Here is a 26,642-nt window from a genome sequence, read left to right on the forward strand (position 1 = left end):
TGGTGCTGTACTCATTTATTTTTATTTTTTCCCATTTTGTTTGTTTGTTTTTTCTTTTTGTTTAGCAACCATTTCATAGATAAAAGCAACATAAGATACTAGATCTAATAGGGTGGAATCCCCAAACAGTTATCCCAAAATAAATAAAAGCAACACAAGAAAAATGAAAAAGAGAGATTTGGAACAAAAAATTTGACTCCACCCATTTTTCACAAAGGAGAGGCCGCATAGAGTGGTTTTAACATAGTCTGATAAGTAGATTATAACACTTTGACTACAAGTCGCAGTAGATTGTTGTACGCTACATTTTGCTGGTCTGACCTGACTGAAGGAGATTTTCACAATCATATCATCTTGATCCTTAGTTAGGGAAAGTGAGAAGTAGCAATTGAAAGATGGGTTGATTCACCAGCAAACGACCATTATTAGCAGTAGAGGCTTGTGTAGTTCATGCACCACTCTTGAAAAGAAGGTAAATATCGGATTGCAGAGATTCGAAGCCACTGGTCCCAATGGTGCTACGTGTGGTGTCGTCAGACTCACCATGGTGCAATGGTGCATGAGACATACTCGTTGCTCTTTTGATCGATTTTCTTCTATTGCTCGATAGATCGACGGCTAGAGAATATGATAATGGGGCATGTGGTAGTTTTAGGAGGCAGTAGGTAGGAGATTGGCACATCTTAGTGCTGTGGACGAAAAAGTAAAGAAAATTGAGAAAAAAAAACTTATGGATAGTTCTGGTGTAGGCTAGAGGGGGAAGGAGCCGAAGCTTTACCCCATCCTTTGGTAGAGAGAAAATAATGCCTCTGGAGAGAGAGAGAGAGAGAGAGAGAGAGAGAGAGAGAGAGAGAGAGAGAGAGAGAGAGAGAGAGAGAGAGAGAGAGAGAGAGAGAGAGAGAGAGAGAGAGAGAGGTGTTTTCCTTTTTGTGTATAAAGCCTGAGCTTTTACAATGGTTCATTTATCTTATTTTTTAGAATACATAACCAAATCTCATTTTTTCTATTTAACATATTAACTGTTACAATATATTATATATCAATTTATCTATTTTTTCATATCATTTAAATGTTATTCTTTTCACTTTTTAAATATTTCCTTTCTATCAACGAATTTGCAAAATCTATATATTTTTTTATATTTTCAATATATTTTTATATACAATATAATATAATTCAGTCCTATACACACAAAATAAAAATATATATACCAAATAAAAATTAAAAATAAAATCAAAATATGGAAAAATTAGATAAAAAATATTTCCAAGATATTTTTTTGAAGAAAATGAAATAGATGTGTTTTAAATACTGAAAAATAAAAAGAACTTGAGTACATGGTGAAAATGAAAGTAAAAAAATGTGAGAGTAAGTAAAATATAAATAATAAAAAAATATTTACAGGATGAATAGTACCTTCTATATGTAGCAATTGCAAATTATAATTTAAATTTCCTTTTATATAATCGGATGGAACTCCTATTTTTGAGCAATTCCTAAAAAAATTTATATTTCTTGTATAATACATAAGCCATTGAGAATGCTATTATCCTTATAATTATTTTTTGTTGTTGTTTGTGACATGTTGTGAATCAAGGCCGACTTTTTAAAAGATGAATATGTGAAAAAAGTTGAAATAGAAATCAACGGATAGCACAAACATTCTACCAAAGAGTTGGAAGTAAAGAATAAAAAATATTCAAAGGCCAAAGAGAAAAACAAGGAGCTGGTTTCATTTACACAACTCTCTCCTAAAAATAATATGTTTATTTTTGCATAGGTCAAATTAACAGTACTTGAGCATATATGGTTCATAGAGAGGAGCCAAAGTCATCAATGACAAAATACCAAGAGTGTGGGGAGCCATTAATATGGATCGAACAGGCAATAAACTTGATTGAAGCATTATTCAATTTATATAAATCACGTTTTGAGGACAAGGACTACATGCTAGGGTGGGACCCTGGCCCATTAGCCAACTTCTTGTACTTAAATTTCTAAGGCTTATTCCCCACGTACACTTGCCAGAATTAATTTATAAGAATATTGGATAAAAGGGGAACAGCATGGAGAATAATAATATAGGATCAGACTAGGGGCCTCTTTTCTTCATCTTGTCCTACATTTTCTATTTCGATTATCTCGTCATGATCAGTGCTAGAAGGCTTCGCAAGATTCTTGGCACTGGCAGAGGAGGTACTGGAGGTGACCCTCTTGTTTGGTTTGTTATCAGGCAAGAGCTTCATTGTGATTCCCATGGCTATCAACAGAAGCCCAGTCCCATGTTGCTCTGTCAATGGCTTGGTAAATATCATGTATGAAAGTAACAATGTCACTGCCTTTCTTGCTGTTGTCACCTGTGAATCAATTTTTTATTTTCCAAGAATTTTATGTTAAAAATTTCTTAAATAAGATTAGTTTCAATTTTCTCGATTACAATACTCACATCTTTCCAACCATTAATCGTGAAACTAAAGTCAAATTATAGTGTCTTGCGGCCTGTTGCCACCCCGGAGGAGTAAAGTACAACATGACTAACATTCAGTAATGTAGTACTTCATTCCATTTTTCATTATCTTTAGTCATGCCAGTTGATGATGCATATTTTAAGTGACTTTATGGATCAACAACGAAAAATATGACTTGTTCTAGAAAAAAAAGTCAAGTTTGCTAAAAGGGGGGTACCTTGAAAAAAGGGCACTTGCTCCTGAAGTAAAAAAGTTGCAAGCGAAAGGAAAAACAGCACAACCAATGACACTTAATTGCATAACACATTGATGGAAGATTTTAATGGCACAGCAAAATGAATGGAATTTATTAAGCCACATAAGATCTCATTCTGAAATAAATTGATATAAATGGAACAAGGAAAAAGCTTGTGAGAATAACGTAAGTACCATGGCGGTGGTGGCAGCACCAAAGAGGGCAACGAGGGAGAGGACTGAAACTTGGCCAATAAACGTGGCCATGGCTTCAAACACCAGCACGCCATAAACGTATGGATGCTGCATGAAAAATCAGCAGGATCTTTTAGAACAAGAACAGAGCAGTTTTGAGGGGGGGAAAAGAAAACATTTTCGACTGTTACCTTTGAGCATGAAGCCCATGCTTTGAATAATTCTCCAGTTACAAGCATTGGTGGGATCAAAAAAGGCAAGCCAACAACAGTTGAGCAAAACAGCATCTCAGCCTGCATGCGCATAAGTAACAAATTAAATGTGGATGTCACACTTTCTTCATGAATGCCTTTGTTATTTTTTCACATTTTAACACACACACAGGGATTAATAGGACATGAAAATCACCTGGGTAGTTTCAGGATTCATGTTAAAGATTGCTTCTTGCAAATTACCCAAAAAGGAATCCATGATTAGAGCACCGGATACCATTATAACACCAATTACACTGAAGTTTGGGGAGGTTTGTGCATCAGCTAAGGTGAAGAGGATCAAACCCACAACCAAAAGTATCGCGGATATGTATTCGTGAGGTGGGTATTTCCGCCTGAGACCGGGTATGAATGCACCCATTATCATGACAGGTAGAACCTGAAACACCAAAATCATAGAATTGAGAAAATATATTGAAGGACCAGGACATGTACTCATCTCAATGTGTCAACCGAAGCTGATGGTGTGACTATAGTCAATATTTTGTGAAGAAGGGATCTGGTTCATTAAAAGCAATCAAATAAGAGTTTCGATATACTAAAAAGCCTCAGCCATTTCAGAAAGTAAACATTTTTGTAAATTAAAATACTTCAATTTATATCTCATTGGGACTTTAGGGCCAATTGCCTCAGACTCAAACAATATTTTGTTCTCTCACATCAGAGGGTGAGGCCATGGGTGCATTTATAAGTAATCAATTTCATCAAATGTACAACTAGAAGAGACAGATGTTAGACTACATATCCAACCCAGCTTACCATGTTAAACATTTAGCAATTTTTTTAACAGTTGATATTCAACTAAATAAATGCACAAGGAATTTCTTGTTACCTTTGTGGATTTGAACATGAGTTGTGCAGGGTAGTTAAGGAAAGCCAGAGACCCTCTTGTAAGTCCATGGGAACCCATAAGTACAGCAGAGAGTTTCACATAAGTCTTCCATGGGTTCACCATCTGCTTGGGGGTGAAGCCTTGAAGATAAAGCAGAAACAGGTAGACGAATCCTTGAACAAATGTGAAATACCAACCATAGCTGGGGAAAAAAAAAAAGAAAAACTCATCCAAATCCATCATGAATTAAAAAAATAAAAAAATATCAAATCTTAGATCAGGGATGCTCAATCAAACAGTATCAATAAACTAAAATTGCCTGAATTGGAGCCTGTTGTACACATATTCCTGAAAAATTAGGAAAAAGATTAAGAGTGACGTTAGAATTTAGAAAAGAATCTTGATTCTTGAACAAAGGAGATATGGATAGTTTTCTAGCGTTTTAAAAGTCTTTCAATATAAACAACAATGGGGTCGAAGTTTCATATCGATTTCTTGTCCCTCTGTTTTCTCAAGAACCAAAACCAAGGCAGTAAAACAGTAAAAACCTTAAAACTCGTCCATCAAATAAATTATTCTCGGAAACTAAAGGTGCAACCAACGATTGTTTTCTGTGCAGTGGAGTACAAGAAGGAAGAAAAAACAGATAACTATAAGAACAAATGCTAAAAGAATCAAGTAAACTTCGCTTTATTTCTTTTTTCCGTTTGTCAGTTTTCTCAACGGCCAAACAGTGGAGAGAGAGAGAGAGAGAGAGAGAGAGAGAGAGAGAGAGAGAGAGAGAGAGAATACCTCGCAGATACCATTGACTATATAGCCAAAGAAGAACCCAGCAGAGCAGATGAGGAACTGTTGCCATCTGGGTCTGACAGTGAGGGAAATCCCAAACAAAGACCGTGCTTGCTCCTCGTTCTTCATCACTTCCCTTTCGTTTTTAAGAATTACTTGCAGACTCTTTCCTCTCGTATTTGATTTGGGTATCTATCAAAGTGGTCAAGTCAATCAAACCTTTGGTTGCAGAGTTCGGTTAAAGGAGGTAAGAATACCAACTCGGCTTTGGATGCATTTGCATGGAAAAGATAGACAGAAACAGCGACGGAGAGATTTCATAACATGGCAAAAGTCGTCCGTTTGGTTATACTAACCACGTGAAAGTCATCAGCAATATGGAAGATTTATAGACAAAAATTGTTTCCTTTTGGAGAGTGAGAATTTCCGTTCTCAAACTCTCGTTATTAGCTTTGCAGTTGAGAGAATTTAAAGGAGAGATTTTGTGTACAATGAACGGGGGGAAATTCTATGGTAATATTTGGAAAGTTGTGGGCTATACTCAATTGCAAGTCGTGTGTATGGTTCCCCCTAAAGATTGATTATTGATCTATTAAAATTATAATTAAAAAACCCCAAGTATTAAAAGTCTTAAACTATTTGAAATATGAAAAACTTCTTAAAGAAAATAGAAAATAAAAAACGTAAAATCCAAAATCCGAAAACTTGCTCGTGATGGAGACTTTTCCGTCTCAAATCTTATTCAAGTTGGGTGGATTTGGTTTTTATTAGAATTTTTACCTAAATTGTATGATTTACTGTGAGAGATATAGACACATGATATGGACAAGACATAATTTATAACTATCGGGATTAACTAGATATCTAGCAACTAATTTTTTTTTTTGAAGTAAACAAATATGTATTCATCAATGAACGTTATCTGAATTACATCTTTTATCCTTCTCTATGCACTCAGCTATACACGATGGTGACTCTTCCATCCATATAATCTCTGTATCTATGTGTAAGGCTTCCTTAGCTAATTTGTGTGCCACACCATTTGAGCTCCTTTGTACATACTGAATCTTCCATCCCTTTTGATGCATAAGCATTTCCTTCACATCCAGCACAATGCTACCATATAAAGGATAGTCTGAGTTTTCCTCATTAACAGCTTTGATTATTACCTGAGCATCACTCTCAAATAAGACTCGGCAGAAGCCAAGATCTCTGCATAATTCCAAAGCTTTCCAGAGTGCTAATCATTCGGCCATGGCTGGAAGTTGAATATGTAGTCTCTGATCACAACAGGCAGTGAGAACCTCTCCCATTTCATCCCTTATGACTATCCCTAAACCAGCTATTCCTCTTTTTTGATCAAGGGCTGCATCCCAATTGACTTTCACACTCCCTGCTGTAGGTTTATTCCATCCTTCTTGTTTCATAAGCCTTCTGTTGGAATTTGTGTGTACTGTTACTGATTTGGCCCTCTGAAATTCTCTGAGCTGCTCCCTCGCTGAGTTAATAAGCTGCCTAGGTGGAATGAATTTGTTATCAAACACAAGTTGATTCCTCCTTAGCCAAATGCTTCTCATTACCATGGCTACTTCTTCCATTTCTTCTTTAGACAGAATTTGAGCCATCTTCTCTATCAAATCCAGAAAGTTATCTTCTGATATCCTCCATTTCTGAATTCTAGCACTGGATTCAATCCAAACATCAGAGGATGCCACACACTGCCATAGGATATGCATGACTGACTCATTGTGTAATTTGCAAACTGGGCATAGATCATTTCCCATTACTTTTTTTGCCAACAAATTGCTCTTAGTAGCTATGTAATTATTCCCAGCTTTCCATAGGAAGAGTTTTGCTTTTTCTGGAACATTCAGTTTCCAAATGTTATCCCAGCTTGAATCTCTGTTAAATTCTGTTGAAGACTCCCCTTTATTCCTCCTTCTTTCCATCTCTAAATAATAAGCACTTCTCACAGAGAAGAGCCATTTTCGTGAAGGACCCCATACCATTTTATCATCACTACCCATCTTGCTCAAAGGGAGACTGAGAATCTGCTCCACTTCAGCTTCCACAAAAATCTCACGGATTAGAGCCTCATTCCAATTCCTCTCCTCTTCTATATCTAGCAACTAATTTGAAGTAAAATAGAGGAAGCAATAAAAGAAAATTCGATAATCATGCAAATAATACCAAGATTTTTGTGGTTTGACTTGAACAAACCTACGTCTACTAGCGTAGTTGGTCTCAAGGAATTCATTATCACAAAAATGGAGTATAAGAGAAAAATCACAAATCATTCATCAATCTCAAAATCCCCAATACACCCAATGAGCTCTCAAGATCTCACACAAGGAGTTTGCTCTCTTTTCTCTCCCTATAAAAATATGTGTTTTTATACTTAAGCGAATGTCGAATAAACAATCTGTTTGGGTTTCCCTCTAACGGATGTCAAGTGAACAATCTGTCTGAAGTTTGCTTGAGCAAAAGTCGAGTCAGGTTTGAGCCAAAGTTCGCTCGAGCCAAGGTAGAGTCACAGTCATGCCAAGTCTCTGGAATGACATTTTCAATGAAAAATCATCAAAGATGCCCATTAAAAATTGAAAAACAAAACTCCTCCACAACTCCCAAACGGGACACACAACGACTATTTCTTGAAAATCCATTTCCACCCAAAAGTCTTCATTTCTATAGACAATTTGACCAAATTACAAGCTTGGTTCTAATGAAGAGATTCAACCTCTTCACACAAAAGCAACACACCATTATATAGATTGTTTACTTGAACAACGACTTCTAAATACATGCGTGCGGAATGCTAATATTTAATATTCTCTACTACAGTAAGTACACCACAAAGTCTGCATGAGATATCTTGAAGGTGGCCAAACTGTCTCCTCTATATATCAGATAAAACTGTAGACTTACTTTCACTATGTACCAATGCCAAAAATTAAAATCATGCTCATTTCCTATAGCATGATCTAGAGTGCTACATGCACTCCTTTTGTGAAGTTCTCCCAATAACTCCACCTTCTTGTCATAGCCATGCTCTCATTTATAATAGAAACAACAATTGAAAAGCTGTGGAAGGAGAAGGGTTCACCCAATAACAAGTTGTGTTGACTACTTCATCCAATCTTTAGACAAGCCTAGCATACCAAAAAGGGCTCTTACACAAGATTTTGATTCATTTCGTTTAGCTACCCTATTTCTCTAGAGTGGACCCAACTGTACGGTACTTGACAATATCAAAATCCATAGCAAATGTCAGTGCAAAGTAACTTTACCTTCTTGCTTGTTGGATTCTTAACCAAAGCCTTCCAATATTTGAATATTATAAAATATCAAACACGTCACTCAAAAAAAAAAAAACTAGACTTTTTCTGAAATGGTCATAAACAAACATGAGTACAAACAAGGCACCACCTTGCACAAGATGTACCTAAAAAACTAGAACAAATAAACTACAATAAATATGATTTTGCACTGTTTCACAAGAATACAATGACAACACAAAGAATCAAGCTTCTTTGTCTTCTGATCACACAAAGCAAAAGCTGCCCACTCACAAATGACCACGCTCGTTCACCTATATGGCCCAATCGCATGTGCTATAAACGAGTAAACCAAAATCTGGAATGTCTGAAGATGTAGCTCCACCAATCACTATCTTACCAAGAAGAAAATAAAGACCATTTGTCTTCTTCCCTGTCATTACCACCGTAGAGCCCTTGTAGGCTCAATTGACTCCACTTTCAGCTGAATTTTAATAACCAAATGAGTCAAGAATGTCCAAAGATATAAGATTTTTCTTCAAAGATGGAATATGCCGAATGTTAGAAAAAGTTCTAATGGTTCCTTCATACATCTTAATCTCGATTGAATCAATTCTAACAATATCACAAGCCATATCATTCTCAACCAAAACAGAATCATAGTTGACTAATTCATAGGTACTGAACCAATCTCTCCTGAGACTTATATGGAACGTACAAGTTGAATCCATGATTCACTTGTCACCAAAATGGTTGTTAGAGTCGCTGATTGCTAGGATAATATTAGAGCTGTTAGACTATTCTTCAATGCTAACAACATTGGAAGAGCTTTTATATTCCTCCTTGTTCTTCAATTTGGGACACTCGTTCTTATAATGACCAAACATATGACAGTAGTGACATTTAACATTTTTCTTGTTAAATTTTGAACTATTATTGGAATTACCCATGCTCTTTTTCGAACATCTTTCCCCAAACCTTCCACCAGAAGAACATTTCACAAACAAGCTATTGGTTTGATTATCTGTACCTTGTACACCCAATTTTGTTCCCAACTCTTTAGAATTCAAACCAAAGTTTACATTTGCCAAGGAGATAGTATCTTTACCATATACCATTGAATTTACAAAATTATCAAATGAAACCAACAATGAACACAATGCAATTAAGGCTTGATCTTTATCATCAAACTTAATATCAATATTCTTGAGATCCATAATGATTTTATTAATTCATCTAGATGTTCAAAACTAGGAGTACCTTCCCTCATCTTGGGAGTGTATAATTGTTGTTTCAAATACAAACGGTTGATGAGCGACTTCTTCATGTATAGCCTCTCGAGTTTCTTCCAAAGATCAGAGGCAGTCTCTTATTAGTGACCTCTTGCAATACTCCATCAAAGAGAGACAACAACATAACACTATGCACTTTCTGTTTATCTTCATTTGTCAGTGTAGAAGATTCATCTGACACCTTCTCATCCAACACCTTTGCCAACAAATATAGCCTCCATCTTGATGCGTTATATACAAAACTATTTTGACCATCGAACTTCTCTACTTCAATCTTTGTCATAGCCATCCCTCAAGATCTTCTAGGTGCTCAGATACTAGTTTGTTGGGATTAACTAGATATCTAACGGCTAATTTGAAGTATAATAGCGGAAGCAAACAAAAAAAAAAAAATGAGAATCACACAAAAAACATCAAAATTTACGTGGTTCGGCTTGAACAAGCCTATGTCCACTAGTGAAGTCGATTTCAAGGAATTCACTATTAGAAAAAAAAAGTACAAGAGATAAATCACAAATCATTCTTCAATCCCAAAAGCCTCAATACACCCAATGAGCTTTCAAAATCTCACAAAAGGAGTTCTCTCTTTTTTTTTTTTTCTCACTGTTTTGGCTGCAACACTGTACAATCCCTATGAAAATATGTGTTTTTATACTTAACGGCGCAAAGACTAGGGTTTACAAGCATTCACTTTAGATAGGTATTGAGTGAACAATCTAACTGGGGTTTGCTCTAGCATACCATCGAGCGAACAATCTATTTGAAGTTTGCTCAAGCTAAGGTTGAGTCAGGGTTGAGCCAAAGTTTACTGAGCCAAAGTCGAGCAATAGTTGAGCCAGGGTTGAGCTACAGTCAAGCCAAGTCTTTGGAATGGTGTTTTCAATTGGAAATCAAGCAACAATTCCAAAAATATCTACTCTAGTAAATATTTTTAGTCATATTAAATATTCAACAAATATTTTAAGACTCACTTTATGCATCTATCTGTGTTTCCCTCTTATTCTCAAGTTTCAATCTAGAAGTTTAAGAGATCTATATCCAAGTTGGAAGGAGAGAAGCATCCCCACTTTTTAAGTCTAGGCACAATGTAATTTGATAACTCAATAGTAATTATAAAAATTAAAAGACTTGAGCTATAGTGTAACAAAGTAGATAAGAAATCAAGATTAATAGACCACGTTACTTCAAAGCAGATACAAATAAAATTAATTTAATCTACATTTAAATAGCACGATTCTTTTAAATGGAAATTCATAAAAACAATTCAAATGGAAATTATTTGAGAAGAAAATGATGCAGTTTTAGTTAGTAATTTATAAAATTATTATTATTTAACATTCTGAGATGTAATGGAACCTCGTTCCTCTAATTATGTACAAACTTTCTGATAGTAGAAGAACCAGAATGTGAGAAAAATATTTAAGAGTTGCCTTCAATCCAAAAAAGGGGCATCAGCGCACAGGGAAAGGATCCGGTACAGGGGCATCAGTTCATGTGGAACCCGCGCAAGATTTTATTGGCTTGTGGCTGAGCATAGTGCTCTTAGTCTTTATGGTTCAGATGCAAAGGATGAGGATCATGTCACAAGTCTAGCTAAGCAAAAGGGATATGATTCTAATAATGTGCACGGTTCTACTAGTAATTCAAAATTAAAAAAAAAAAATTGCCTGTGCATCAATCACAGCGGGCGTCTACCCATACTGCAAAATTGAATTTATGACGGAACCCATCATTGCATGGAATATTAGGGGGTTGGGTAGGTCTAGACATACTTTAAGACATTTGATTCAGAATTATAATGTTTCCATTGTTGCACTTTTCGAACCTTTTGCGAGACATGATAAGTTGCAACAGCTTACTCGTGGTTTGAGTTTTGATGGGTATTACTGTAATGAGGATGTGGGGGGAAATTTTGGATTTTATGAAAACAACCGTATGAGTTTGAAGTAGTTTGTGTTTCTAATCAGATGGTGACAGGATGGTTCATGTTGGAGGCCAAAAAGACACTGGTGACTTTTATTTATGCTAAATGTACTCAGGCCTAGCATCGAGATTTATGGGAGGAATTAGTGGATAATCGTCTAGTGGATCATCCATGGTTTCTCCTGAGCAATTTTAGTATCATCAGGGAGGATAGGGAAAGGGTTGGAGGGTGCCCTCCAGCTATTCAAGCGATGAATGACTTTAATATATGTATCGATGCTTGTGGCCTTGTTGAGTTGAATTATCATGGGAATCACTTGTCATGGTATAATGATCAAGAGAGAATTGCCAGAAAATGGGCTCAGTTGGATAGGGCTCTCATTAGCATGGCTTTCTCGGCAAGTTTTCCGTTGGAAAATTTCGAATATATTAAACGCAAGACCTCAGACCATAGCCCCTTGGTAGTGACTTTATCTCAACGTGCTCCCAGGTGTGGTCCCTCTCCTTTCATGTTTCAAAAGATGTGGTATATGCATGAATCCTTTCAAAATTTTGTAAAGGAGGTTTGGTATAGACCTGTGTATGGCTTGGGTTTAATTAAGTTGGCGGCAAAATTGAAGCATACTAAGATTGAACTAAGAGGTTGGAACAATTTTGTGTTTGGACAGGTTGATCAGAATATTAAAGAGTTGGAAGATAGACTGGAACTCTTGGAGTCTCAACTTCTAGAGGATTATTTTGAGGACATTGAAAATGATTATCTTGTTACCAAGTTGGAGCATGATGTTTGGGAAAAGAGAGAGGAGGCCAGACTTGAAATTTCGCTACCAAATAGAAAAGAATAAGTGATTTAAGGAAGGGGATAAGAACTTGAAACTTTTTTATGCGGTAGATAATCATAGAAGGAGTAGCTCGGTTATTACTCAAATGCGCCTTAAGGATGAGACCTTGGGGACCTTGTTGAATTCTCCAGAATTGATTCACTTAGGAGTTGTGCATTTCTTTCGAAATTTCTAGCTGAAGAGCCGACAATTGAGCAGGTACACTTGACAACTCTTTTGAGTTCGGAAGTGATGATGGATGAGAATTTTGAGTTATGTCGATCACCAACAGAAGAGGAAGTAAAGGCCGCGGTGCTCTTTATACTACTGCAAAGTAGTCTAGGACTGGATGTATTTGGTTCCTCTTTTTATATTTCTTGTTGGAATACAATAAAAGATGATGTTGTGGCGGCAAGGGAGTTTTTTAGTGGAGCCGAATTACCCATTTTTTATGCTTCTTCTTATATTGTTCTAATTCCTAAGGTTCCAGATCCCAAAACATTTGAGAAATTCCGGCCTATCAACCTTTGTTCAGTTGCATACAAGATTTTTTCAAAAATTATTGTATCCCATTTGACTAGTCTTTTGCCGAGGCTAATTTCTCCTGAACAAGGGGCTTTCATTCCATGGCGCAGTATTTTTTGAAAATATCTCTCTCACCCAAGAGATGGTGCATAGCCTTAAAAAGAAAAATCAGGGAGGAAATGCTATATTGAAATTGACATGGCTAAAGCATATGATAGAGAAAATTGAGACTTTTGATTCCAAGTTCTTGCTGGGTATGGTTTTTCACACAAATTTTGGCAAGCTGGTTAGTATGTGTGTGACTTCTCCTTGGTATTTGGTGATGATGAATGGCTTTTATAAAGGGTTTTTTCAAGCCGAGTAGAGGACTTAGCCAAGGTGATCCTCTCTCACCATATTTGTTTATTTTGATGCAAGAGGTTTTATCCCGATTCCTTCATCACCAATTTCAAACTAGTTGCATTGGAAAATTTTATCATCTGAGAGGAGCTCTACTGGTTTTGTATTTGTTATACGTGGATGATATTCTGATTTTTTTGAATGGTATGAAGAGATATATGCAAAGACTTGTAAACATGCTTTCTATTTTATGAAAAGTGGTCGAGGCAACGGATTAGTAAAGCTAAATTGACGCTTTTTACAGCTCCCTTTATAAGTGCAGTAAGACATCGTGGTTTAGTTAGAACTACTGGTTTTATGGAAGGCCATTTTCCAGTGACTTATTTTGGGGTTTCGTTGGCTAATGGGAGGTTGAAAGCAAGTCATTTGGAGCCATTGGTTGCCAAAGTTAGAGCTAAAGTAGCAAGTTGGAAGACAAAATTATTGTCACAAGCGGTGAAACTTATCTTATTAAAGCATGTTCTCTCTAGCATGGTATCTCATTTGCTTGCTGTTATGAATGTGCCAAAGGTGGTTCTCACCAAACTAAATACCATTTTGTCGAATTTTTTTTTTTTTTTGGGAGAGTACAGTGGTAAAGCTAAGACTAAATGGTGTGCATGGTCTTGGATTAGCAAGCTAACTAATGAAGAGGGGTTGGGGTTGAGGAATTTCTTGGAGATGCAACTCGCAATGGATATGAAATTGGCATGGTGTCTCTTGTCTACGGAATCTTTACGGTCACGTTTTGTGTTGTCCAAATATGAGAGAGGATTTCATTTATCCTTGATGATTTCTCGGAGCACTAGCACTTGACTATGGAGATCGTTGGTAGCTGTTATCCCATAAGTTTGTGAGTATTCAAAAGTAAAGGTGAGGGAGGGTCAGGCATCATTTTGGTTTGGTAGATGGATTATGGATGGACCCCTGTGTGAGATGGTTCATACAGTAGCATAACCTCATTTAAAGATTAGTGATGTCTGGGTGATCAATGGAATTTTGATCTATTTGTGCAATTGGTGGGAGAAAAGCTTGCTATTAAGGTTTGCAGGAAAATTTGCGCTGGTAGAATAGGCAATGATATTTTGATCTAGAAGTTGACACTGGATGGACAGTTTACTTCCGCTAGTGCGTGGGAATTGATATGCATTAAGGGAGAGCGCTGTTCATGGATGGATTGGATTTGGGACACTCATTTGCCAAGTAAAACTTTAGTGTGCATAAGGAGAGCGCATTTTCATTGCTTATCTATTGATGATCGTCTATAGTCCCATGGGGTCTTGATGGCCTCTAAGTGTGATTGTTGTAGTTTGCCAAGTATGGAGTCCATGGATCATGTTCTTGGAACTGGCGCGGTGGCTCAATAGGTGTGGAGAATGGCTGCGGTGGCCCTGGGTGTCTCGTGTATGCATACTGGGTCATGGTGGCATAGAGTGACAAAATGGTTGTCATGTGCTAAGAAATCCACAAAGAAGGGATTACTCATTGGTTTGCTACTAAGTGTTCTAACTTGGTATCTGTGGAGGAGAAGATGCAAAGCTCAGCTGGAAGGGATTCAGGAGACTATGGTAGGCGTTTGGAGAGCTATCCGAACCTGGCGTGGTGCAATAGTCAATGAAATTGCATAAAAGATTCCTTGGCCCTTGTTGATCAAAATCATGGACATTTGTTTTCGTCATCGTCTTGTCAAGCGGGTCCAAGTAGTTGCATGGACGAAGCCACCTACTGGGTGGTGGAAACTCAAAAAATCCTCAGCTCAAAAAATTTGAAATTCAAAACATAATTAATTATAGGATTCTTTCATATTTTCTTGATAATATAAAATTTTCACTCTACTCTAACTAAATTGCACTCTCCAATTATAGTCAAGTACTATCAAATAGTATTATTCTTAAATTTTATTAGATAAGATGGATAACTAAATTTTACCTTAACGTTTGAACGTTATGTATATTTACGTGCGAACGTAAAAATTTTTAGCGCCAACATTCGAACGTTATATGTACTTACGTGCGAACGTAACAATTATTAGCGCCAAAGTTCGAACATAAAGTTGTAAAGTTCGAACGTTATATGTTAATTTGCAGAAATTAATCATAATATATATTTGTTTAATATTAAGGTTGCATAAACTAATATTAAAGAAAATTGAGAGTATAAATTAAGCTACAATACATACATTAAATAATATTGTCCATTACATATGTTGAAAATAGAAAAAAAAAATATAATTAATTTTTACAAATGACATTCAGAACTGCTGGTTTACAAAAGATCGAAACTCCTCAGTCAACGTCTCAACCTTATTATTTAGCACATCTACATGATGTGCAAGATGTGCGACAGCTTGATCTATATACGCAATCTGTCTATCGATCTGTTAGTCTATATGCGCCTTCATATCTGTCATCACTGCATCAATCCAAGCAGGTCGCACATCCCCTACAAATGCAACCGCTGGCTGCTGACTAGTACTCCCAAACAGGCGATCAACACTTTTCCCAGACTCTGTCAGAGGAACAAGATCTGATATAGGACTAGATTGATGCTGAGCTGAGCCTCTCCCCTGTCCAATGCTCCGACGGTGTGTGGTCATGTCGGTGGGGCTCATTTGGTTTAGCATCATCTCCTTCGCCAGGAGTGGCACTCCCTGGGCTAATAATAAGTGGCTGATGATGACTCCGTAGGAGAGATTGTCCATTGTAACAATATTGGCATCGTAATGGATCCGCTCAAATATAACGAGTGGCAAGTCAATGGGCTCTCCACGTGCCAAGTGAATCGGGAACTGTACGTGAGCCTGACTGAATGTGGTCTTATGTGCCACAGGGTCTACATTTGTTGCAACAAAAATTTGCAACATGCAAAAGAAAGGCAGTAGCTGATTCTGGCTGAAAGAGTTCGGCCTATCGAGTTTCGTGCGGTCTTTGCCAATGAGGATGTAGAAATCCTGATCCCTCTCGTCATCACCAACCTTAGGAGCAATATTGTGATACCCCGTTTTTACGTATATTTTCACTGAAGGGTTGTTTTTAATTTGAATAATATATTGGTTTATTTATTTTAAATTAATGTGTTTTAATTGGTTTTTAATTTATTTGAGGTTGTGTTTAATTTATTTTAGTCGTTTTACGGTTTTTAATATCGTTTTCGGCGGATTTGTTTTTGGTTTCCGGAGTAAGGATTGAACCTCATTTATTTTCTTTTCTCTTTTTCTTTTTTCCTTTTCCTTTTTCTTTTTCTTCTTTTCTTCTTTTTTTCTTCCTCTTTCCTTCCTGGTTTCTCTCTCCCTGCGCAGCACTCCTCTCTTTTCTCCTTCCCGTCGCCTCCACTTTGACCGCCCAGTTCTCCGCCGTCCGGCCACTGTTTAGTGCACCGCCACCACCATTCTCTTCCCCTTCCACCAGAGATCATCCCCACCAATTTTTAGAGCCATCGGACCAGCTGTTAGCCTTCGAGAGCCGCCGGAAGTCACTGCACCTGCTCTATTTTTGCCCATGTCGCCGGTTGCTTTCGCAGCCCAGAACCGCCGTTCGCCGGCGGCGTGGCCTACACCACCCACCCAGTTTTCTTCCCCTCTCACCGGTGAACATCCCCACCAAGTTTCACCTCCATCCGAGCCACCGTTAGCTGCCACGAGCTCCTTCAAGCCATACGGTTTTTCACTGTTTTCGGCGCCGTCGCTCCACCTCCGGCCTCCATCTTTTCACAGCTTCTTCCCCTACCTCTTGCCGACCTAAACCACCCATTTCCGACCTGGATCCGTTGCCGGAGCAGCTCCCACGAGCTTAACTCCGTTCAGCCCCTTTTTGGCCTTTGACCGCCATTTCCACCACCACCCACGGCCAAAACTCATTTCCCTTAGCTTCATAAATATCTCAAGGCCATTCCCTATCAATCCCGAGCTTTGGTTTGTCCCCGTTCGAAAATGGGTAATTTATTACCCACGACCACAGTGTAAATTACACTGTTACGTTGCTTTTCTTCCGCCGTTTGCAACGCCGTGAGCTTTCAAAAAATACCGTATAGCGCTGTAAGTATTTTTCAAACCCTATTTTCAGATTTAAATATATATTACTCTTTCAATAATTTTATCTACTGGTTGGTTGATTCCGGACTGAGTCCGAGGAGTTCGGGGGTCGGATGGATGGAGGACGGAGGATGGAGTTGCTTGTTTTATTGATATATGTTGGTTGGTTATTTTTGTGCATTGATATGGCATTACATGGTGCATGCACGTGTGTTTTTGTTTAAGTGTGAAAAGCCTGTGTATTGGCGTAAGTGGACTTACGGGTGCGTGTGTATCACGACCCCAAGCCGAGATGAGGTATTATCTCGATGGAGCTCCTCTGGTCACTCGGGAGCGGAATAAAGTGAGTGATGTCCCCTGGGTCGTCGCTGGGCGACGACGGGAGCAGGGGCTAGGGGTTGCTTGGCTACGAACGCGCCGGGCGCGGAACCGGGCATCGCCCTACGCACCGACTCCGTGGCCTTTCGCTGGTGAGGGCTAGAGGATGCTTGGCTACGAACACGCGGGGCGTGGAACTGGGCATCGCTCGTTAGGTGTCACATGCGTGGTGGTACTCTGCGGTGTGGCACTGGAGCCAGGGTGTGCGGATGACCCTTAGGGGAGGTCATGGCGCATACGGATAAAATGGATTTTGGTTTGAGAGGGTTATAGAGGCTAAATGTGACTTTTGGCATGGTTTTTGGAAAAGATGTGTTTTGGGCCAAATGAGATTTTTGGCGTGTGTGGAAAATTATGTTTTTGGGTTTTGTGCATTGGGCATGCTTCATGCATTTTGTTTGAGTTCTATGTCTTTTTATCTAGTGGTGTTTGGGTTTTACTTACCTGCGGTACCATTTTTGGTTCCGTAGCTTTTGGTGCAGGTTTTGAGGATGAGGAGGAGGAGGCTGAGCCCGAGGATGCGGCTCCGCCGGGTTGCTGATGTTATGCTTTATAGTTTGGTTTAAAACTATATTAGTGTTTTGTAATATTTTATTTATGTATGTTTCAAACAACTTGTATTACGTTAAGACAAATTCTGGTACTTAGTTATATGCCTTTGCTATCCGCTGCGTGTCTCTTCGTGCACATTTGTTGCTTTTGCACACTTTTAGCACACGTCGTTAGGGTGGTGACCCGTGATGTCATCATCCGAACGTCTCGATTTCCTCGTGTCCGTGCGTGGGGATTTGGGGGCGTCACAAATATCCTCGCCCTTGAGCCGATCTCCCTGTTCACTGGGCATAGTGTTAATAGGGCCCATAGATGAAGCAGAAGTGGCTGGATCTACCTCAAATGTGCTAGGAGTAAATGCAGCTACTATGTCACCAGCTTGAGCAGCTGTTGCCTCAGGTAGTATACGCGGAATCTGGAGTAACTTGGCGATAACATCCGCTGAGAACTCAAATTGTATACTGCATACAGTGAGGGTATGGGATGAGGCATCGTTAGGCATGGTGGCCATCCCAATGTAAAACTCTCAAACCATTGAGGGGTAAATCTTTCCTCTCAATGTGCATATTGGGCCCTAGCCTCTCGTGACGAAGACATCTCTCAGCGTCTTCCGCTCCCAGTTGAGCTCATCGAACTCATGGTGGCATAGAGTGACAAAATGGTTGTCATGTACTAAGAAATCCACAAAGAAGGGATTACTCATTGGTTTGCTACTAAGTGTTCTAACTTGGTATCTGTGGAGAAGAAGATGCAAAGCTCAGATGGAAGGGATTCAGGAGACTATGGTAGGCGTTTGGAGAGCTATCTGAACTTGGCGTGGTACAATAGTCAATGAAATTGCATAAAAGATTCCTTGGCCCTTGTTGATCAAAATCATGGACATTTGTTTTCGTCATCGTCTCATCAAGCGGGTCCAAGTAGTTGCATGGACGAAGCCACCTACTGGGTGGTGGAAACTCAATGTTGACAATAGCTATAGGGGGAACCCAGGTAATTGTGGTGGTGGAGTAGTGCGTGACCATTGAGGATTGCTACTTGGAGCATTTTTATGAAATTTTGGCGTTGGCACCAATATTGAGGTAGAGTTGCGTGTTTTACTACAGGGGGTGTGAAGCTTTCCAAGTGAATGGGTGATCGACGAGTTATTTTGGAATATGATTCAAAGGTAATCATGGACTGGCTTAGTGCTCCGTGTTGTAATTTATGGTACTTACGGGATTTTTGGGATGATCTGCTTAAAGAGCTGGAAGTCTTGACCTATCAAGCAGTTCATCAATTTCGGGAAAGCAATCAGGTAGTTGGTTTTCTTGCTAGACGAGGTGAAGCTAGCTATGTTTGTAATTATGGAATGGAGGATACCTTACCAAGACTATTGAGAGGCATCGTCAGATTGGATAAGTTGGGGCTTCCTACAATTCGAGTTAAGTAGTTGTTTTTCTGGTCATTTTGTGTTTATTGCTTTGTTCACGATTTTATTTTGCCATCTGTGTCGTATTTGTTTGGTTTTGTTTGCACAGCCTATTTGTTTAGTTGAAAGTATAGGCTGATTATTATGAAGTGTTTTTTTTTTTCCTGATTTTTTGTAAATACCAAGTGTCCTTCTTGTTACCATGATATTCCTTCATCATAAGTGAGGGCATTTAATAAAATTGGGGTACCGTTCTCTTCCAAAAACAAAATCTTAAAATATTGGTTGCATCAAATTATGCACAATGATTGGCCAGACGGGATCATATAAAGTGAGGGTTTGTGCACCCAATTTGGGCTATTGAGGTTGTTATTTATGATAAGTAATTATTCCACAATTAAAGAGGAAAATGTTTGGTTACAATTATTTATAACTCTACAATAAAAGTGTAAAGGAGAGTAGTTTTGTTATATTTAAATTTATTTTTGATACAGTGGTATGATTGTATTGGTTGATTGAAAATTAGGTATGTGGATTGACGGGCAGGCATCCCACCACCCACCCTCTCTTGGGGGTCCCTTTTCTTGCCACCCATCCCTGTCTCGTATATGCAAGTGGCTCTGTCGAATTGCCATGTGGATTCTCAAGCTCACTATTCGACTATTGGGTGTGAAAGCTTTCCACATCGATCAAATATGTTAAAAAATAATTAGTATTTTAAATTTTATAAAACTATAATGATTTTTACTATAAATAGTAGGGGTGCTATCCGGGCCCCCCCGGGGCGGGGCCATCCCCATCCCACCTCCCGCCCCCGCCCATGCGCGCCGGGGGGGGGGGGGGTGGGCTTTTTTTTCCCTGGCCCCCGCATGGACGGGGTGGGGTACCCCGTCCGATAGCGGGGGTGCGGGGGAGCCCCTCCCCCTGTCTGGCCCCCGGCTTTGGTGATGGGCCCTTGGCCCATTGAAATATTTTGGGCCATTTTGAGCCCAAATAAGTTTTTTGGGCTCAAAATAACCCAGAAACACAATCCAAATTTGTTTATAGACGAAAAATTTAACTACAACTATATTTCTATATTAAAAAAAGCTTTAAAAAAATAAGAATACAAATACAAATATTAATTACTAAATTCCAAGTTCAAAAACTTCAACGATCAACCTTATAGTCTTATACTATTAGCCTATTAATTATTAACTAACTAAGGCATGCACTAAGCTATTACAAAATTACAATGATAGAAATTACAAAATCATGTCAACTAATAAACAATTACAAAATTACAAAGACATAAAAATAATAAATACTACAAATTGTACCATTAATAATTAACATTACAACTAATTATAAATTAACATAATCATAACATTTGGAAATTTGATCTTGAAGGGATTTTTTTTTTATATAATATATATAATTATTAATTATATATATATTGCCGGGGCGGGGCAGGGGTCCACCCCATCCCGCCCCTGGCCCCACCCAGGGCCCTACATACGAGCGGGGTAAACCCTGCCCCCGTGTTGCCAGGCGGTGTAATCCGCTCCGCCACACGGGGGCGGGGCGGGGTGGCAGCGGCCCGCTGCCCACCCCTAATAAATAGTATGTTAACACACCAATTTATATATAGCAAAACTCTCTCTCTCTCTCTATATATATATTAATTATATAAAAGAAAAATTTATATTTTATATACAAACCATTATCTAGAAAATTCTTAAAAAGAAAAAAAGAAAGAAAAAAGGAAAATAGCGTAATCCTTAGAACTTATATTCGTCCTATCTATGAGACTACTGTCACTAGAGGGTTGGTTTCAGTAGATTACTAAAGCAAATCCATACCAACCCCGGCCTACTCAGAAAAAGAAAAGGTCTAAACTAAACCCTACCCGTTAGAAATAAATTACAGAACGTCTCGATTAATAACTATTTATGTAAGTCTACACTAATCTTGAAGGTGCACAGATTTTAGCTAAAGAGTTTTTCACAAGTATACATTAAATAATTCAAGAGAAAGTTCTCCAAGTCTGATAATCCCTATAAATTGCTCGTACTTAAGAGAATTCAAACATTAGAGCTGAAGGGACTACACCACCAAGACCTAATCTTTTGCCATTTGAGATAATCCATAAGGGTTATTTCTTTTGCACGTAATTGGTTGAAATTTGAAGCTCCTACATTCCAGCGAAGAATAACTCAAATATCTTTATTTATGCATTAACACCACAAATAACATTTATTTATTGATTTATAATTACATGCCTTTTTCTTCTACTAAAAAAGCTCACACTTTTTTTTTTTTTTTAAATAAAAAAATCTTTCTGTACTGCTGGGTTCACATGTTACCTTTATAGGATTGATACACCAACCACTACGTAATTTATTTACAACTTCATCATAAAATAATATTATTTTGAATTTCAAATCCAACAAATTAAGACAAAAGTAAAAAGAACATTTATAAAAACTAATATTTTATTAGATGGTTGTCAAGTACTAATTGTAAATCAGTGGTTAGTTTATCATTTATCTTACCTATATGATCTCTTTTTAATTATCCAGAGCGGTTGTAATTAGAATATTATAGAAAATCATTATTTTAATTCAAGTGTGCATTTGATACTTCTATAACTAATATCGTTGTTATAAGAAAACTGTTTATTTACTGTCAGTTATTTCATTTTAAAATGATTATTTCTTATCAAAATGAGTCTATCCTTATTACAAATAATAATTTTTGTCATGTATAATTCGTCATAAATGCGCAATATCCTTGTTGTCATGTGAAGTTGCAAAATTTTATATAAGGAAAGAATTGACATGAAGAGGTATGCTTGTATAGTTGATTCAAATGGCAATAATGGTGCTCGATCCTATAGTAGTTCTGATGTCATTTGATATGGTTGACATCGAGTTCTTATATCCTCGATCTTCTTCTAAAAAATACTCAAAAAATAGTTAACTAAAACTGTATCAAGTGATTACGTGCGAGTGTTTGGCCCCAATGTGGCCCTGCCCCATAAATTTGAAAATAAATAAATAAATAAATATATATGTTAATTTTTTTAATTTAATAAAATAATATTAATTTATCATGTGTTAGCCCCTCCTCTAAATATTATTTTGGCCACTTCATAAAATTTAATCTAATATAAAAATGAAATAAATAAAACACATTTCATATAAAATAAAATACATATTTTTATTATAAATAAAAAAAAATCTAACAATAACTAGTAGTATTTCTAGCCTCTTTCCATTTTCTAAAGCATTTCAATCTCCAAGTTATGGCTTACGGCAATATGCCAGACTGCCTTTTACAGACTACATTTTCTTTTCACATGGCACAACACTATACTTTCACATCTCATCCTTCACATTTTGTTTTTTCTTTTTTCTAACATCAAAACACATTTCGTCCTTCACATTTTATTTTTTCCATTTTTCAACATCAAAATGAAGAAGAAAGGAAGCAGAAGATTTTACCTGCACTGCTGCTCGACTATGAGGCTCGACGCGGCAATTGCTGACTAACCATTTCCAGTTTCCAGGACCAAAAATTATCTCATCTCCTTGCATCGACGCATAATCGCATCTCTCTCTCTCTCTCTCGCAAGTTGGCAACCTCCCTCAATTGCTCTCGCTCTCATAGACTCGCTCTATCGCATTTCCCCGCGAAAAGGTTCGGCCTTTTTATTTTTGAAGCTTTCAGATTGATGAGATCATGAGATAGTCAAATAGTCAAATATGGAACTTGGCCCCTTTTGTCTCGACATGCTTTTTTCTAATCTATTTTTTTTTTTCTTTTCTAATCCTCGGCAGTAGATCCTCACGTCTCACAAAGTAACAAATTTCATAATATTATTTATTTATTTAATAGATTAATATTTTTAGTAGATTAATAATTTTATTTATTTAGTAGATTAATAATTTTTTTCTATATAACTAACATTTTATTTTTTAGTAGATTAATAGACGTATTTGATAGCCCCTGCCAGTTCTCATCTCACGATCCCACGGAGCACCATTTCCTTACGCCTTACTCTTTTATCTGTATGTGGGTATGTTTTTTTTCTTTATAAAAATTTTATATTGGTATTAATCATATTATATATATATATATATTACATATATTAATTGTGTATGGTTGTATGTACCGATTTAAATTGTTTTTTTTATAGCATTATGTGTATTAATAAATTGTTTGATTTTCAATTTTAGATTGTTTGATTTTAATTTGAGACCTTATTATTACTTATTAAAATATCTATAAAGTTTATCTAAGTTTCTAACTTTATTTTATATGTTTCAATTTTTGTTTAATATAGTTGTATGAATGTCTTTATATTATTTCAATGATATATTGTTTTTGACATATCAAATACTTTTTTAATACATAAGTTGTATTAAACTTATTTTAATTTTATTATAACTCTTCATATGAGATTATGAAGAATTTTATTATATCGTAAAAAAGAATTGTATAAAAGTAGAACAAAAATTATGTTATGTATATTGTTCTAATTTTGTTTAGCCCCACTGAAGTAAATTCCTAGCTCCGCCACTGTATGATGTTCTTGCCCCCGCTTGTGATTTGGCAAAAGGCACCCCTTTCATTCTGTGAAATATTGTGTACTTGTATGCTTTGCACACGTGGGTAAAAGTAGTCGCAATAGAATGAGTCGATATATATGTCTATACCAAAAATATTAGTATCAGAGAAACTAATTTAACACGTATATCAAATTATCCATGTCACATTTCTACAATAGTTTGCATATTTATTACATAAAGATAAAAGCCCAAAACGGGGACAGCCCCCTACCAATCCTCCGATTGCACCAGATCCTCTTGCTCGTAATCAATCTCTTTTCTTATAGCTGCATCAGAATCAGAAATCGTAGTAAACTACAGCAAAAATTTTGAGAAAATTTCAATAAGTTATATCTCTGAAAAAAATCAAAATGCAGGAAAATGACAGTGAATATAATAAGTAACCCTCGAGAATATTTTTTTTTTATTTTTATTTTGCGATAAATGATAAATCTTTAAAAAAAATTTTAAAAATAATTATTTTTCGAAGGCTGGCCAATACAATTATTTAAAATAATTTTTATTTATTTATTTTGCGATAAATCTTTTGAACCTTTTGCAATAAAAAAAGTGTGCACCTCAAATAATAGGGAAATTAAGAGAAATGATTATAAGAGAAAACTCCATAGAGATCAAGAAGAAAACGAGAAAGAGAACGAATCCATATTAGATTACGTAAAGAGACCAATTAAAAGAGAACTTATGAAACAACAAATAGGATAGCTTATTTTGTTGTTTAGTAGTGGACGTACAGCTAGCACGAAAACCTCTTTGTAATAATCTCGATCTGAACTCGAATAAAAAAACCAAAAACAAATGGCTTCTAATGGCGTACGTATTCTCATACTATATGTAGCCAGTGGTCCTTCTTAATTATATAAATATATATATTTTGGAAGAATGACTCTGTACATGTCAAATCCAAGCACCAAACAAACAGCCGTTATCAGCTGGCTGGCCTATAGAATATATGTGTACGTGCAGACCAACAAATTATTAAACACCACCCAAAATTTGTATGCTTTGGCGTAGCTAGCCAGCTAAGTACTGCACCTACATGATCACCAGCAGCCATCTGCTGCTATATATGCACGTACATCTTCCTCTGTCAGACGTTACAAACTGCATGCAGCATTAGAACGCATAAGCCACTGCCATTCCTTCTTGCATTAGAATGCAACGTAGTCCATATTTTGAATCTTGATGCATTGGTGTATATATACCTCGAATGGTTTATGGGATTATAGTAATGACAACAAAGGGATACTTGTGGTCAACCTTCTTTTAGTTCTTCTAAGCTTGCTCACACATCTTGGTACAAATAAACTTGGTATTCTTCCTAGTCAACGATGTGAGAGGGCTTGATAATCTAGAGAATCCTTCTAGAATCTCATGTAGTAATAAGCTAATTCCAATAAACTCCTAGCTTTGTGCATTGTGGTAGGACACTGCCAATCCACGACTACTTCAATCTTACCTGGGTCTACTATGATGCTTTCCCTGGATATCACAAGACCAAGTAACTTAACTTATTTTGACTGAAACTCACATTTGTTGTGTTTGGCGAACAATCTGTGTCCCCTAAGTTTTCCTAGTACCAACCTTAGATGGTTTTTATGGTCCGAAATTCTTGAATTACACTAGGATGTCATCTAGGAATACTACTATAAACAAATTCAAGAATGGTCTAAACACCCTATTCATGATGTCCATGAATGCCATTGGAGTGTTAGTTAATCCAAACGACATCAACGTAAATTCGAAATCACTATACTTTGTTAGAAATGCGGTTTTCAGAATGTCGCCTTCCTTGATTCTTAATTGATAATAACAAGACCTAAGATCAATCTTAAAAACTGTTGCAGCTCCTTGCAACTAATCAAACAAATAATCTATTATGGGTAAGAGATATGTATTCTTTACGGTTACATTATTCAATTCCTAATAATCAATGCACATTCTAAGGGTCCCGACTTTCTTCCTATCAAACAGTAACGATGCTCTCCAAGGCAATGTACTTCGCCTAATAAATCCTTTCATCATCAGTTCTTGTAATCAACCCTTTAGTTCTTTCAGCTTTGATGGGGCCATCCTATAAGGTGCCTTATGTACGAGAGCTATTCCAAGTTCCAGTTTGATCGAAAATTCAACTTCTTTAGTGGGCAGTAATCATGTTAATTCATTGAATACTTTTGGGAACTAGTCCACTATGGGTATTCCTCATACTTCCTTATACACATTCTTCTTAACCACTAAATGCACTAAATAAGCTTCCGCTCCACTTGCCAAATCTTTCTTAGCTTATAGCAAGGTAATCATTCCTAGCATTGACTGTAATTTACTGCCCTGGAATAGTCTACATTCCATCCCAGGGACTTGGAATGTTAATGTTTGTTGTCAACAATTAATACTTACAAAATGTCAAAACAACCCAAACCTAGGATAATATCAAACCCAAATAGGTTAAACACTATCAAGTTTGCCTCTATGATGACTTCTCCTATTTTTAAGGGACAATTCGCAACTATCTTAGTGCATAATACTACTTCTCCGTTTGGTAGCACTACGGAGATTTTCTATTGCATTCTCTCTACCCAAGGGCCTTTTATTTTAGCAAACAAGTAGACACGAATGACTGGGACGCACCCGATTCAAACAAAGTACTTGCGTAGTATTTG

General features: G+C 37.0%; 1 protein-coding gene across 1 annotated transcript; it reads right to left on the bottom strand.

The window, feature by feature from the left end:
- Positions 1-1,893: 1,893 nt before the first annotated feature.
- LOC122309162 (UDP-galactose/UDP-glucose transporter 2-like) lies at positions 1,894-5,274 on the bottom strand. Its single transcript, XM_043122539.1, has 7 exons — positions 4,794-5,274; positions 4,321-4,349; positions 4,002-4,203; positions 3,306-3,548; positions 3,089-3,190; positions 2,898-3,005; positions 1,894-2,357 (listed from the first exon to the last, which is right to left on the bottom strand). The coding sequence occupies exons 1-7, from the start codon at positions 4,917-4,919 to the stop codon at positions 2,088-2,090; spliced, it is 1,080 nt and encodes a 359-aa protein (XP_042978473.1). The 5' UTR covers positions 4,920-5,274; the 3' UTR covers positions 1,894-2,087.
- Positions 5,275-26,642: the final 21,368 nt, after the last annotated feature.

The sequence above is a fragment of the Carya illinoinensis genome, chromosome 1, assembly GCF_018687715.1.
Source record: "Carya illinoinensis cultivar Pawnee chromosome 1, C.illinoinensisPawnee_v1, whole genome shotgun sequence".
NCBI lineage: Eukaryota > Viridiplantae > Streptophyta > Magnoliopsida > Fagales > Juglandaceae > Carya > Carya illinoinensis.